General features: G+C 41.2%; 1 protein-coding gene across 6 annotated transcripts in view; it reads left to right on the top strand.

The window, feature by feature from the left end:
• The window catches only part of SULF1 (sulfatase 1), a 235,287-nt gene extending 226,260 nt beyond the window's left edge, over nt 1-9,027 (top strand). For 5 of the 6 annotated variants that reach the window (XM_037803038.1, XM_037803039.1, XM_037803037.1 and 2 more), the window contains one exon: nt 6,825-9,027. In XM_037803038.1, the coding sequence (XP_037658966.1) occupies nt 6,825-7,648 (824 nt within the window). In that variant the 3' untranslated portion in view covers nt 7,649-9,027. The remainder of the gene's footprint in view (nt 1-6,824) is intronic. The other variant, XM_037803042.1, reaches the window with a different exon arrangement.
• Nucleotides 9,028-10,639: the final 1,612 nt, after the last annotated feature.

Genomic DNA, 10,639 nt, shown 5'->3' on the forward strand with positions numbered 1-10,639 from the left:
TATTTGTATTCCATTGTGGTCATAGAATGTGCTTTGAACAAATTCTTTTTTTTTTTTTTTAATTTTATTGAGGCTTGTTTTTATGTCCCAGTATACGGTCCATTCTGGAGAAAGATCCATGATCACTAGAGAAGAATGTGTGTCCCGGTGACCTGGGATGCAATATTCCATATATGTCTGTTAAAATTCTCTATATCTCTCTCTCTCCTTTCTTTGTCGGTATGGCTCCCTTCAGTATCTGAAGTAGGGCAAGTCTTTTATTGGCAAAATCTCTCAGCATTTGTTTGTCTGTGAAAAAATTAAGCTCTCCCTCAAATTTGAAGGAGAGTTTTGCTGGATAAAGTATTCTTGGTTGGAAATTTATCTCTCTCAGAATTTTAAATATGTCATGCCACTGCCTTCTTGCCTCCATGGTGGCCGCTGAGTAGTCATAACTTAGTCTTATGTTGTTTCCTTTGTATGTGGCGAATTGCTTTTCTCTTGCTGCTTTCAGAACTTGCTCCTTCTCTTCAATATTTGACAGTCTGATCAGAATATGTCTCGGAGTGGGTTTATTTGGATTTATTCTATTTGGAGTTCGCTGGGCATTTATGCTTTGTGTATTTATGTTGTATAGAAGGTTTGGGAAATTTTCCCTAACAATTTCTTTGAAAACTCTTTCTAGACCTTTACCCTTCTCTTCCCCTTCTGGGACATCAATGAGTCTTAAATTTGGACGTTTTATTTTATCTATAATATCCCTGAGATCCATTTCGATTTTTTCGATCTTTTTCTCTATTCTTTTGTTCTTTCATTTTCTGTTCTGTGGTCCTCAAGGAGGCTGAGTTGTTGTTCAACTTCCTCTAATTCTGTATTATGAGTATCCAGAGTCTTTTTAATTTGGCCAACAATTTATTTCCATAAGATCTATTTTTTTATTTACTCTTGCAATATCTTCTTTATGCTCTTCTAGGGTCTTCTTTATGTCTTTTATATCCTGTGCTGTGCTCTCATTGCCTGTCTGTAGTTCTTTGATTAATTGGGCCAAGTACTGTGTGTCTTCTGATCTTTTGATTTGGGTTTTTGGGTTTGGGTTCTTCATATCATCTGGTTTTATCATGTGCTTTAAGATTTTCTGTTGTTTTTGGCCTCTTGGCATTTGCTTTACTTGATCCCTAATTTGACAGAATTGCAGCTTGGTGGTATACACTTTCTCTAACCAGCAGATGGCGTCCACGAGTCACCTATTCCCCTCAAGTCAGTTCTCCCCAACTTTGTCTTTGTGGCGTGTTGGGATCTGATTCTTGTGGGGTCCAATTGGTGCACTTAATTTGGCGGATATTGTGGCATGTGCGCGGTGCTGCGGGAAAGACTCCGTCACACTGGGTTTCTTGGCGCAGCTCTGTACTGTGGGTTCAGCCCCAGGCAGGAGTGCCCCCGCCCGGTGGGGAGATGGCTGCAAGTTGTGTGTTTTTTCCTCCTTTTGGCTCCCCCTTGCTCCCCTGGGGCCGAGACAATCAGCAGTGGGTGTGGGAAGGGGTGTCCTCCATGCAAGACACCAAGGCATTAGTCCAGCCCACTCCTGTCATATCTGCAGCTGCTCCCAGGCCTTTTTTTTTTTTTTTTTTTAAAGAACTAGTCTGTCTCCAAACGCCAACCCACCATTTCCCCACACCGCAGTGTGGCCAAGGGACTTTCAGCCAACTCACTCACTCGTTTCAGAATGCAGGCTCCTGGTTTCACAAAATGCACGGTCCCTGTAGATTTAGCAGACCTTGTCTGGCTAGTGCTACTCTGGAAGTGGTGTTCTGGGTGACTTTCTGGTTTTTATCTAGTATTTTTCACGGTGTTTTTTTGCCCTGTCTCACCTAGCTGCCATCTTAGGTTCCCTCCATTTGTTCTTTTGAGTGTTTTAATTCAGTTGCTTTGTCTTCTAGCTCACTGATCCTTTCTTTCTGCATCATCAGATCGTCTGTTGAGTGCATCTAGTGTACTTTTAATTTATTTTGAGTTTCAGTCCCATAATATGTGATACTTTCAAATTCTTCTTATGCTCTCCCAGTGTTTTCTTAATACCCTTTATCTCTTTAGCCATCTCCTTGAATTGAGACTTGTTGGAACATCTTTGGTTAGTTGTTCCAAATTCTGTAACTCCTCTGACTTTTAAATTTGTTCCTTTGTCTTGGCCATATCTTCTTGTTTCTTAGTATTGCTTGGTATCTGATTATCTTAATGATAAATCTGATAGTTTCCATCTCTTGTCTAAGATTTTGTTGTTGACTGCATTCATGTTAAAGCTCTTCTTTGGCACTTTTACTGGAAAATACTGACAAATCAAGCAGGGTCCCATGAGGTGGGTGCAGACAAGTTCTAGGGAACTGGTAAGGAAAGCAGCTTCCAAGAATGCACTCTCCCAATTTGTCCAGTAGATGGCAATCTTCGGCAACCTATGCCCCACAGCCCTACAAAGGTAAATTACTATTATGATTACTTTTTTGCTCTCTGTATCCTCTGTTTCTGAGGTAGGTGGAAATAATGGCACCATGTCTACTACAGGAACATGTCAAGAAAAGGCCAAGGTTGTGGGACCCCATGGGCCAATTCCACATTTCAAGAGCATCCCCATCTTTTTCCTGGGTGGGGGCGGGGGGGAGGGCTTCCCCAACTCTTGCTGTCCACATCAGTCAGCCATGTGAGTACCCTCCAGTCTTGAGGGTGGGGGGATGGGCATCAGGAACTGCAGTTGAGCAAGTTGCCACAGTTTCTCCATCACAGTTTTTCTTCTTCTTTGTCCAGCTCTTCCATGTATGTAACAAGGTCTTACTTCCTTGGTCTCCCAAGCCCCAAAATAGCTGCTTTTAGACAGTGTCTGCCTGTTCTCTAGGTGTTTTTTGGTGGAGTAAGTTTTGCTGTTCCTTATTCCACCATATTCCCAGCAGTCTCTTTTCAGCATGTTATACTCAAACTGACAGTCTTTACAGCAGTGGCTTTAGATGGATCTTTGGCTCCATCCTCATGTCCCTTTTTTCGCTCTCATTTTTTTTAAATTGGGATTATTCACATACCGTACAATTATCCTAAGATCCAAAGTGTACAATCAGTTGCCCCCAGTACCATCATACAGCTGTGCATACCTCACCACAATTTTTATTTTCAATTTTTAGAACATTTTCATTACTTCAGAAAAGAGAGACAAAAAAAGGAAACTCAAATCCTCCCATTCTAACCACTGCCCCCCTCCATTATTAACTTCTAGTTATAGTGTCATGCAGTTCATGAAAGAGATTTCTAATATTTGTACAGTTAATCATGGACAGTGCCCACCACAAGGTTCACTGTTTTATACATTCCCATGTTTTAACCTCCAGCTTTCCTTCTGGTGACATACATGATTCTGAGCTTACCCTTCCCACCCCATTCACCCACCATTCAGCACTGTTAGTCATTCTTACAGTAACGTGCTACCGTCACATCAGTCCATTTCCAAACATTTAACTTCACCCTAGTTGAACATTCCACTGATAATAAGCAACTGCCCCCATTCTTTAGCCTCGTTCTATATTGTGGTAACTTTTATTTCATGTCTATGAGTTTACATATTATAATTAGTTCATATGAGTGAGACCCTGCAATATTTGTCCTTATGTGTCTGACTTATTTCACTCAATATAGTGCCCTCAAGGTTTCTTCATCAACCTGTTTTTTTAGGACAGTTCTGTTCACACACCATACACTCCATCCTAAGTAAACAATTGATGGTTCCCTGTATAGTCATGTATTTATGTATTCACCACTATCTATACCCACAAAGCAGGAGGAAGAGTTAAAGAAGGTAGCAGAAACAAAAGGAAAGATAGCATTAACCTAACGTAGAATGAAGAGTCAGACAACATCTCCAATGCCAGGAGTCCCATACCCCTCCCTTATGTCCCCCTCTTATATGTATTAGCCTTGGTATATTGCCTTTGTTACATTAAAGGAAGCAGAATACGATGGTTCTGTTACCTATAGTCTCTGGTTTGTATTTTTCCCCCAATACCTCCCTATTTTTAACACCTTGTAAAGCTGACATTTGTTCTCCCTCAAGAAAAAAAAACATATTTGTACATTTTACCACAATCATTGAACACTCTAGGTTTCACTGAGTTATACAGTCCCAATCTTGATCTTTCCTCTTTTCTTCTGGTGTCCCACATGCTCATAACCTTCCTCTTTCAACCATACTCACATTGTTGTGCTACCACATGCAAAGTTGTGTTCCAAACCTCTCACTCCTGCCTTTTCTTGTCTGTTTGTAGTGCTCCCTTTTAGTGTTTCCTGTAAAACAGGTATTTTGTTCACAAACTATGTCATTGTCTGTTTGTCAGAATATTTTAAACTCTCCCTCCTATTTGAAGGAGAGTTTTGCCAGATGTAGGATTCTTGGGTGGCAGTGTTTTCTTAAATGTACTGCCTTCTTGCCTTCATGGCTTCTGCTGAGAAATCCACACATAGTCTTATCCTTTGTATGTGATGGATCACTTTTCTCTTGCTGCTTTCAGCAGTCTCTCTTTGTCTTTAACGTTTGATAATCTGATTATTAAGTGTCTTGGCATAGGCCTATTCAGCTCTCTTCTGTTTGGGGTATGCTGCACTTCTTAGATCCGTAATTTTATGTCTTTCATAAGAGATAGGAAAGTTTCATTGATTATTTCCTCCATTATTGCTTCTGCCCCTTTTCTCTTCTCCTTCTGGGACACCCATGACACATACATTCATGCACTTCATGTTGTCATTCAGTTCCCTGAGGCATTGCTCATATTTTTGCATGCTTTTCTCTATCTGTTCTTTTGTGTGTAGGCATTCAGGTACCTTGTTCTCCAGTTCCTGAGTGTTTTCTTCTGCCTCTTGAGATCTGCTGTTGTGTCTCCATTGTGTTTTTCATCTCTTGTGCCTTTCACTTCCATAAATTCTGTCAGTTGTTTTTTTTTCAAACTTTTGATTTCTACCTTATGTACGCCCAGTGTTTTCATTATATGCTTCATCTCTTTTGCCATATGTTCTCTACATGTTTTGTATTGATTTAGCATTAGTTGTTTCAATTCCTGTATCTCAGTTGAAGTATAAGTTTGTTCCTTTAGGCCATAACTTCATTTTTCTTAGTGTAGGTTGTAGTTTTCTGTTGTCTAGGCATTGAGTTTCCTTGGTTACCCTAATCAGGTTTTCCCAGACCAGAACAGACTCAGGTCCCAGAAGGGAGCAATATTCAGTATCAACTTTTCCTGAGGATGTGTCTTAGCCACTGTGCTTTTCCTAACCAGCCCAGCACGTGGCACTTGTCAGCCTGTAGCTCCTGACTGGTGTAAGGTGTGGCCTCCTTAGTTTCTGTTTTGGCTGTTTTCTCCCAGGCTCTGGGGTCTGGTTCTGAATGGAAGGTGGCTAGTAGACCTGGGCACCACCTCCTTCCACTTAGGGAAGTTACATGCCCTAGGGGACTCTATCTCTACCTGTGTCAGAGCACTGCAAACTGAAAATCGCTGAAGCTTTCTCCACTGAGCAGCTCAGTTTGAGTGAAAGAAAAAGGGACAGAAAGCCCCCTTTCAGGGCCAGTCCACAGCCCCCAGTTTCACCCGTCAGCCAGAGATAGCACCCAGTCCTCTGAGCTCCCCGTCCTGGGACAGAGAAGTCCCCTGGCTCTTCAAGGTCAGTTGTTACTAAAAGCCCGTCTGCTTGTTGGGGATTTGCAGCTTGCATTGAGCAGTCCACGTTTACCATTTAAAACCCCAGTTGGAGCTGGACTGAGGTATATTTGCTTGCTCAGAGAGTGCTGCTCTCTATCACAGCGAGACTTTGCAGTCCAGGTTGCCGTGGAGGGACGGGGCTCCTGGCTTGTGTCCATAGTTTCTATTCACAGATTCCATGCTACAATCTTGGGCATTCCTCCCAGTTCAGGTTAGTGTATGATGAGTGGACAGTCACAGTTGTCCCCCAGCAGTTATTCCAGATCATTTACTAGTTGTTCCTGGTTGTTTATGAATTACTCCAGGGCGACTAACTAGCTTTCTCTCCATTCTATGCTGCCATCTTCTTCTGTCTCCTCTCCATTTTTCCCAGAGCTGTAACTGAAGTGTGAGATCTAGTTCTACTGAGATTTGGTATTAACTTTTTCTACATACAGGTGATTTGAAGATTGGAGCATTTTCAGATCTTGCTTATCTGTATTGTTTGGTGGATGGTTGGATGGTTCTGGTATTAATCTACACCATACCTTTCTAAATGTCACTTGGGTGCAACTACAGAAGTGTTGTTTTATGCAGGACTTTAGTCTCCTTGGTGAAATACACAGTGATATGGAATATCCTTAGGGAGAGAAAGCTGGTGCATTCTTTACATACTGTGAAACTCTCCCAGATTGATTTCATTAGGGCCTAGAACTTTTAGGGCAAAAACAACCCCCAAAGAAACAGATTCCAGCATTTGACTGAAGATGGAATGCCAGTAGGGAATGTAGAATAAAAATATCTTGTTACCCACTGCCTACTACATTAAAATACTTTCAAATCCTATCAGCTCTAGAAGTAGTCTATCTCCCCATTTGACTGCTGGGGGACCGAGACTCAGGAGAGCATAGGAGTAGGTCTTTATTTGCAGAGTTGAATAAAATGCAAATATCCTGACTGACAGTACAGAGCCATTTCCGACAACTCTGTTAGTCACAGAAGTTTTCATCATTTGTTCCTTTTCCCAAATTTTCCCTTGTAACCTAAGGTTACTTCTTGATAACAAAATATTTGGGGAAAGTCACTTTTAATATTATAGATTTGATGTCCTCACTAATGATCCACCTTCCCTCTGTCTTTCCACAGAGGCCAGCTATGGGAAGGATGGGAAGGTTAATCTGCCCAGTCTTAACACAAACATCAACTGGCAAGGCCTGGAGGATTTATACAGTGTGAATGAGAGCATCTATACGTACAGACAAAACTACAGACTTAGTCTGGTTGACTGGGCTGATTACTTGAAGGATGTAGATAGAGTATTTGCACTGCTGAACAGTCAACATGAACAAAATAAAACAAGCAAGACTAACCCCACTCCAGATGATGGGTTCCCAGCTCCATCTCCTGCACACTCTGTACCAGTGGAGATGCCCTCTGCTGAGGCAGGTGACGACCCAAGTCGTGTGGCCGGGGAGTCACCTCATTTGCCCATGCCAGCCAACTCCAGAACCCTGCGTTTGCACCAACCAACATTAAGTCCAGAGAATAAACTTGAATGGAATAATGACATTCCAGAAGCAAGTCATTTGAATTCTGAACACTGGAGAAATTGTAAAACTGAAAAACAAATGGGACAGGAAGAGATCAATCATCTTGACACCGATTTCAGTGGCAACGGCATGACAGAGCCCGCGGTCGAATACGGCCCCTTGCTGCAGCCCGTTCGCGGGCATCAGAAAGAATTTTACCAGGCCAGCCGTCCAGGCGAAGGTGTTTTGGAAGATCAGCTGTATCTTCCTGTGTGTTTTGATGGGACCTCTGGCCATCCCATGAGCAGCCTGTCCACCGTGGGGCAGCCTGAGAACCCCAGCGTGGTGGACAGGATGTCAGACACAGTGGAGAAGAATCACAAAAGGGAGAGGGTTCAGAGCCCAGCAGGCAGTGCCTCCTCTCCACTCTCCCCTGATTAGATGACCTTGTTACCTTATACACAGTATTTTTTTTAACTTTTTACTAGTAAACGTATAAAGGCAATCATGGCTACCAACATTCCAAGCTATTCTAGATAGATTCGTGCAGTAGAAATTTCTGTGCATATGAGCAACATGAACACAGGGACTCGTTATTTTAATTCACTCTTTTTCACAACTAGAAAGCAAGTATTTCTGTCCTTTTCCTTTTTTATACTACAACAGTATTACCTTTCCAGAGTTGTGGGGACATGAACATATAAATGTTATCCAACCAAAGTGGCAAGAAATGTGACTTTTTTAAGTTTCTAGATCATCAGTGAATTCTTTAGCACACTTCCACTGCCTGCATAGTGGAATTTTGATTCACTTTAAACCACTGGAATTTTCGAATCCATGTTAAGTGATTTTGCACTTTGATATCTGAATGCCGTATCTATTTGGTGAGTCTCATTGCTCCCAGTGTGACAGTAAAATAAACTCCCATGGACAACAAACAGTAGGGCTCACATATTGTGTAACATCAGTCTTTTGCCAGAAACTATTGCATGTGTTTTACCTCGACTTGCTAAACTCGATTAGCAGAAAGGCCTGGATAAGAATGTTGGCAGTAAAAATAAATAAACAAAACATCACCTGCTTTCTCTGTATCTAGCCTCCAGGTGCTCATCATATCCTTGTGATTGCAAAACTTTAATTTCTTGGCCTTGTTTATAAGCTTAAGTGTTGAGAAAATGTATAGTTTTGAATTTACATAAAAGGAATGTTTTCCAATAAAATAAACTCACAAATGTCTCATAACTGAAACATACCATATGCAAGGTTAATTTCACAACATTGCATTGTTTGATTAAGGCCTTCACCAAGTTCTGATTTTTGAAGGCAGAGTTAAAAATTGCTGTTGAAAATCTGTATTCTTGAAAATACTCTTGGTTTGGTATCAGATTTTTACATACCAGCAAAAGGATTACCTCATTGAGAGTTATCAGAACCCTATTTAACTTTTTTTTGTTTTGTTCTGTTGTTTTGCTTAAGTGATTTTATTTTTAGATAATTCAAACATAGGTAAATTATGTTTAAGTGTCTAAACTCTTTTAAAGAAAATTTGTAATTGTTGAAATCTTTGATAACGTTACGAAAGTCTTTATCATAGACTGTACATATGTTAAAATTAACTAGCTGTTTATCAGATATGTCTTCACCTGAATGGCAAACTAAACATATTTATGATCATGAATGATGTTCTTTGTAAAAAGATTTCCAGTTATTAGGCAGCATACTGTGTTTTTTAATCTTGTATAATATTCTATGATACTTTTATAGAACAATTCTGGCTTCAGGAAAGTCTAGAAGCAATATTTCTTCAAATAAAAGGTGTTTAAACTTGACTTGTTTCAGAGATATTAACTTAAACAAGTTTTTGTGGTCTGTCCATTCCTTGCAAACAAAATTGCATCCTGATTTCATTTTACATTTGAATTCTTAGCCATTTTTATAAAAAATGGATCCAAGTCAGTGTATTTCAGGACAAAGATTAACAATCTCAAAATGGGTTTGCCCGATTGCTGTCAGCAAGGACGTGGGAGAAGCAGCCCCAGGCCCTGCTCCCTGGGCGTGTAATGTGTGCGGTCACACACAGCCCCAGCCACAGAGTAATCTTGAGACTTGATTTTTGAACACAGAGCCTTGATTTCCATTTTCCACGAGGCCCTACAAATTAGTTCTGAAGAGCACAAAGACCAGGCCCACCAAAGGCAGTTTGGGTTCTTTGAGGACCCTGGGCTGGTAGAGAACCAGCAACCCTCAAAGAGCTCAAGTTTTCTGGTTGACAAATTCCATATGCTACCTTCTGGTCGAAATCTTTTGGGGTTCCAGGAAAGCTTTCCCCCTTCAGTTAGAGAGGCTAACAATCAGTGAAAAGTCCAGAAATAGGACAAACAATGCAAAGGACCTGGGGACCTGCCAAATCACTCCTTGTATAACTGCGGAAACCATAATTTCATCAAGGGCGCAGAGTCCAAGATAGCAGTGTTGCCCAAAGGCATATCTTTGTGCCTCGCTCCTTGCCTGTATGAAGTAGCTAGGTTGAATGTTGCTAACCTGGAAGAAATTCCATTTCAGTTCGATTCAATAAATATTTGAGTACTTACTGCATGTAAGGGGTCTGAGAGACATTTCAGATCTCGATGCTCCCTTAGAAATTGTCTGGCCAACTGGCCTCTTTTTGTATGTGAGGGAGCTGATGCTCCCGAACGGCTGACCTGATTCTGGACTTCCCATTCCCCACAGTAGAGATTTACAAGGGAACAAAATTTAGCAGAGGTAAGGGCCAGCCCCTGTCCACTTTCTCCATTTAAACACACGTGCGCACACACATGCATGCAAACATACACTAAATTGGGGAATAAAGGGGCAACAGTGGGAACCCATTTGACGAAGAGCAGTGGAAACAACAATGGACATCAATCAAGTTAGAAGAGACCTAAATTAATGTCAACTCCAATTATTACTATGTGGGTACCCTTGAAAAAGTCAAACCTCTCTGAAACAGCTTCCTCAACTGTAAAATAAGGTTTGAATCCAGGATGATAAATGCATAGCCTGTGTGCTTTCCGTTAGCAAAATATGCCCAGGGCAGACACTTTTTTCATCAAGACACTTCCATTAAGCCTTTTGTGGCCTTAGAATCCTCAACCCAGCTCTCTGACCAGCTACTACTAATGCTATTTTCATTGGTGTTGGAGGAACAGATACAAACCTATTGATCAAGCCCTAACTACCATCTCAGAAGCCCCTCCCAGCCTTCTTAAAAAAAAAAAAAAATCTAAGCTCATCAGTATTTCCAGGGTATTTTGGTTAACAGAGAAGAAATGAATATTTAATACCCCCTCCTCTTCCCCTAGATTAGCCCCACTTTCCCAGGATTGACTTTTCCTCTAATTTTCCATCATCCCTTCTGTCTATAATACGCTCCAATGCCCCATGTCAACC

Source organism: Choloepus didactylus, chromosome 14 (assembly GCF_015220235.1).
Source record: "Choloepus didactylus isolate mChoDid1 chromosome 14, mChoDid1.pri, whole genome shotgun sequence".
Lineage (NCBI taxonomy): Eukaryota > Metazoa > Chordata > Mammalia > Pilosa > Megalonychidae > Choloepus > Choloepus didactylus.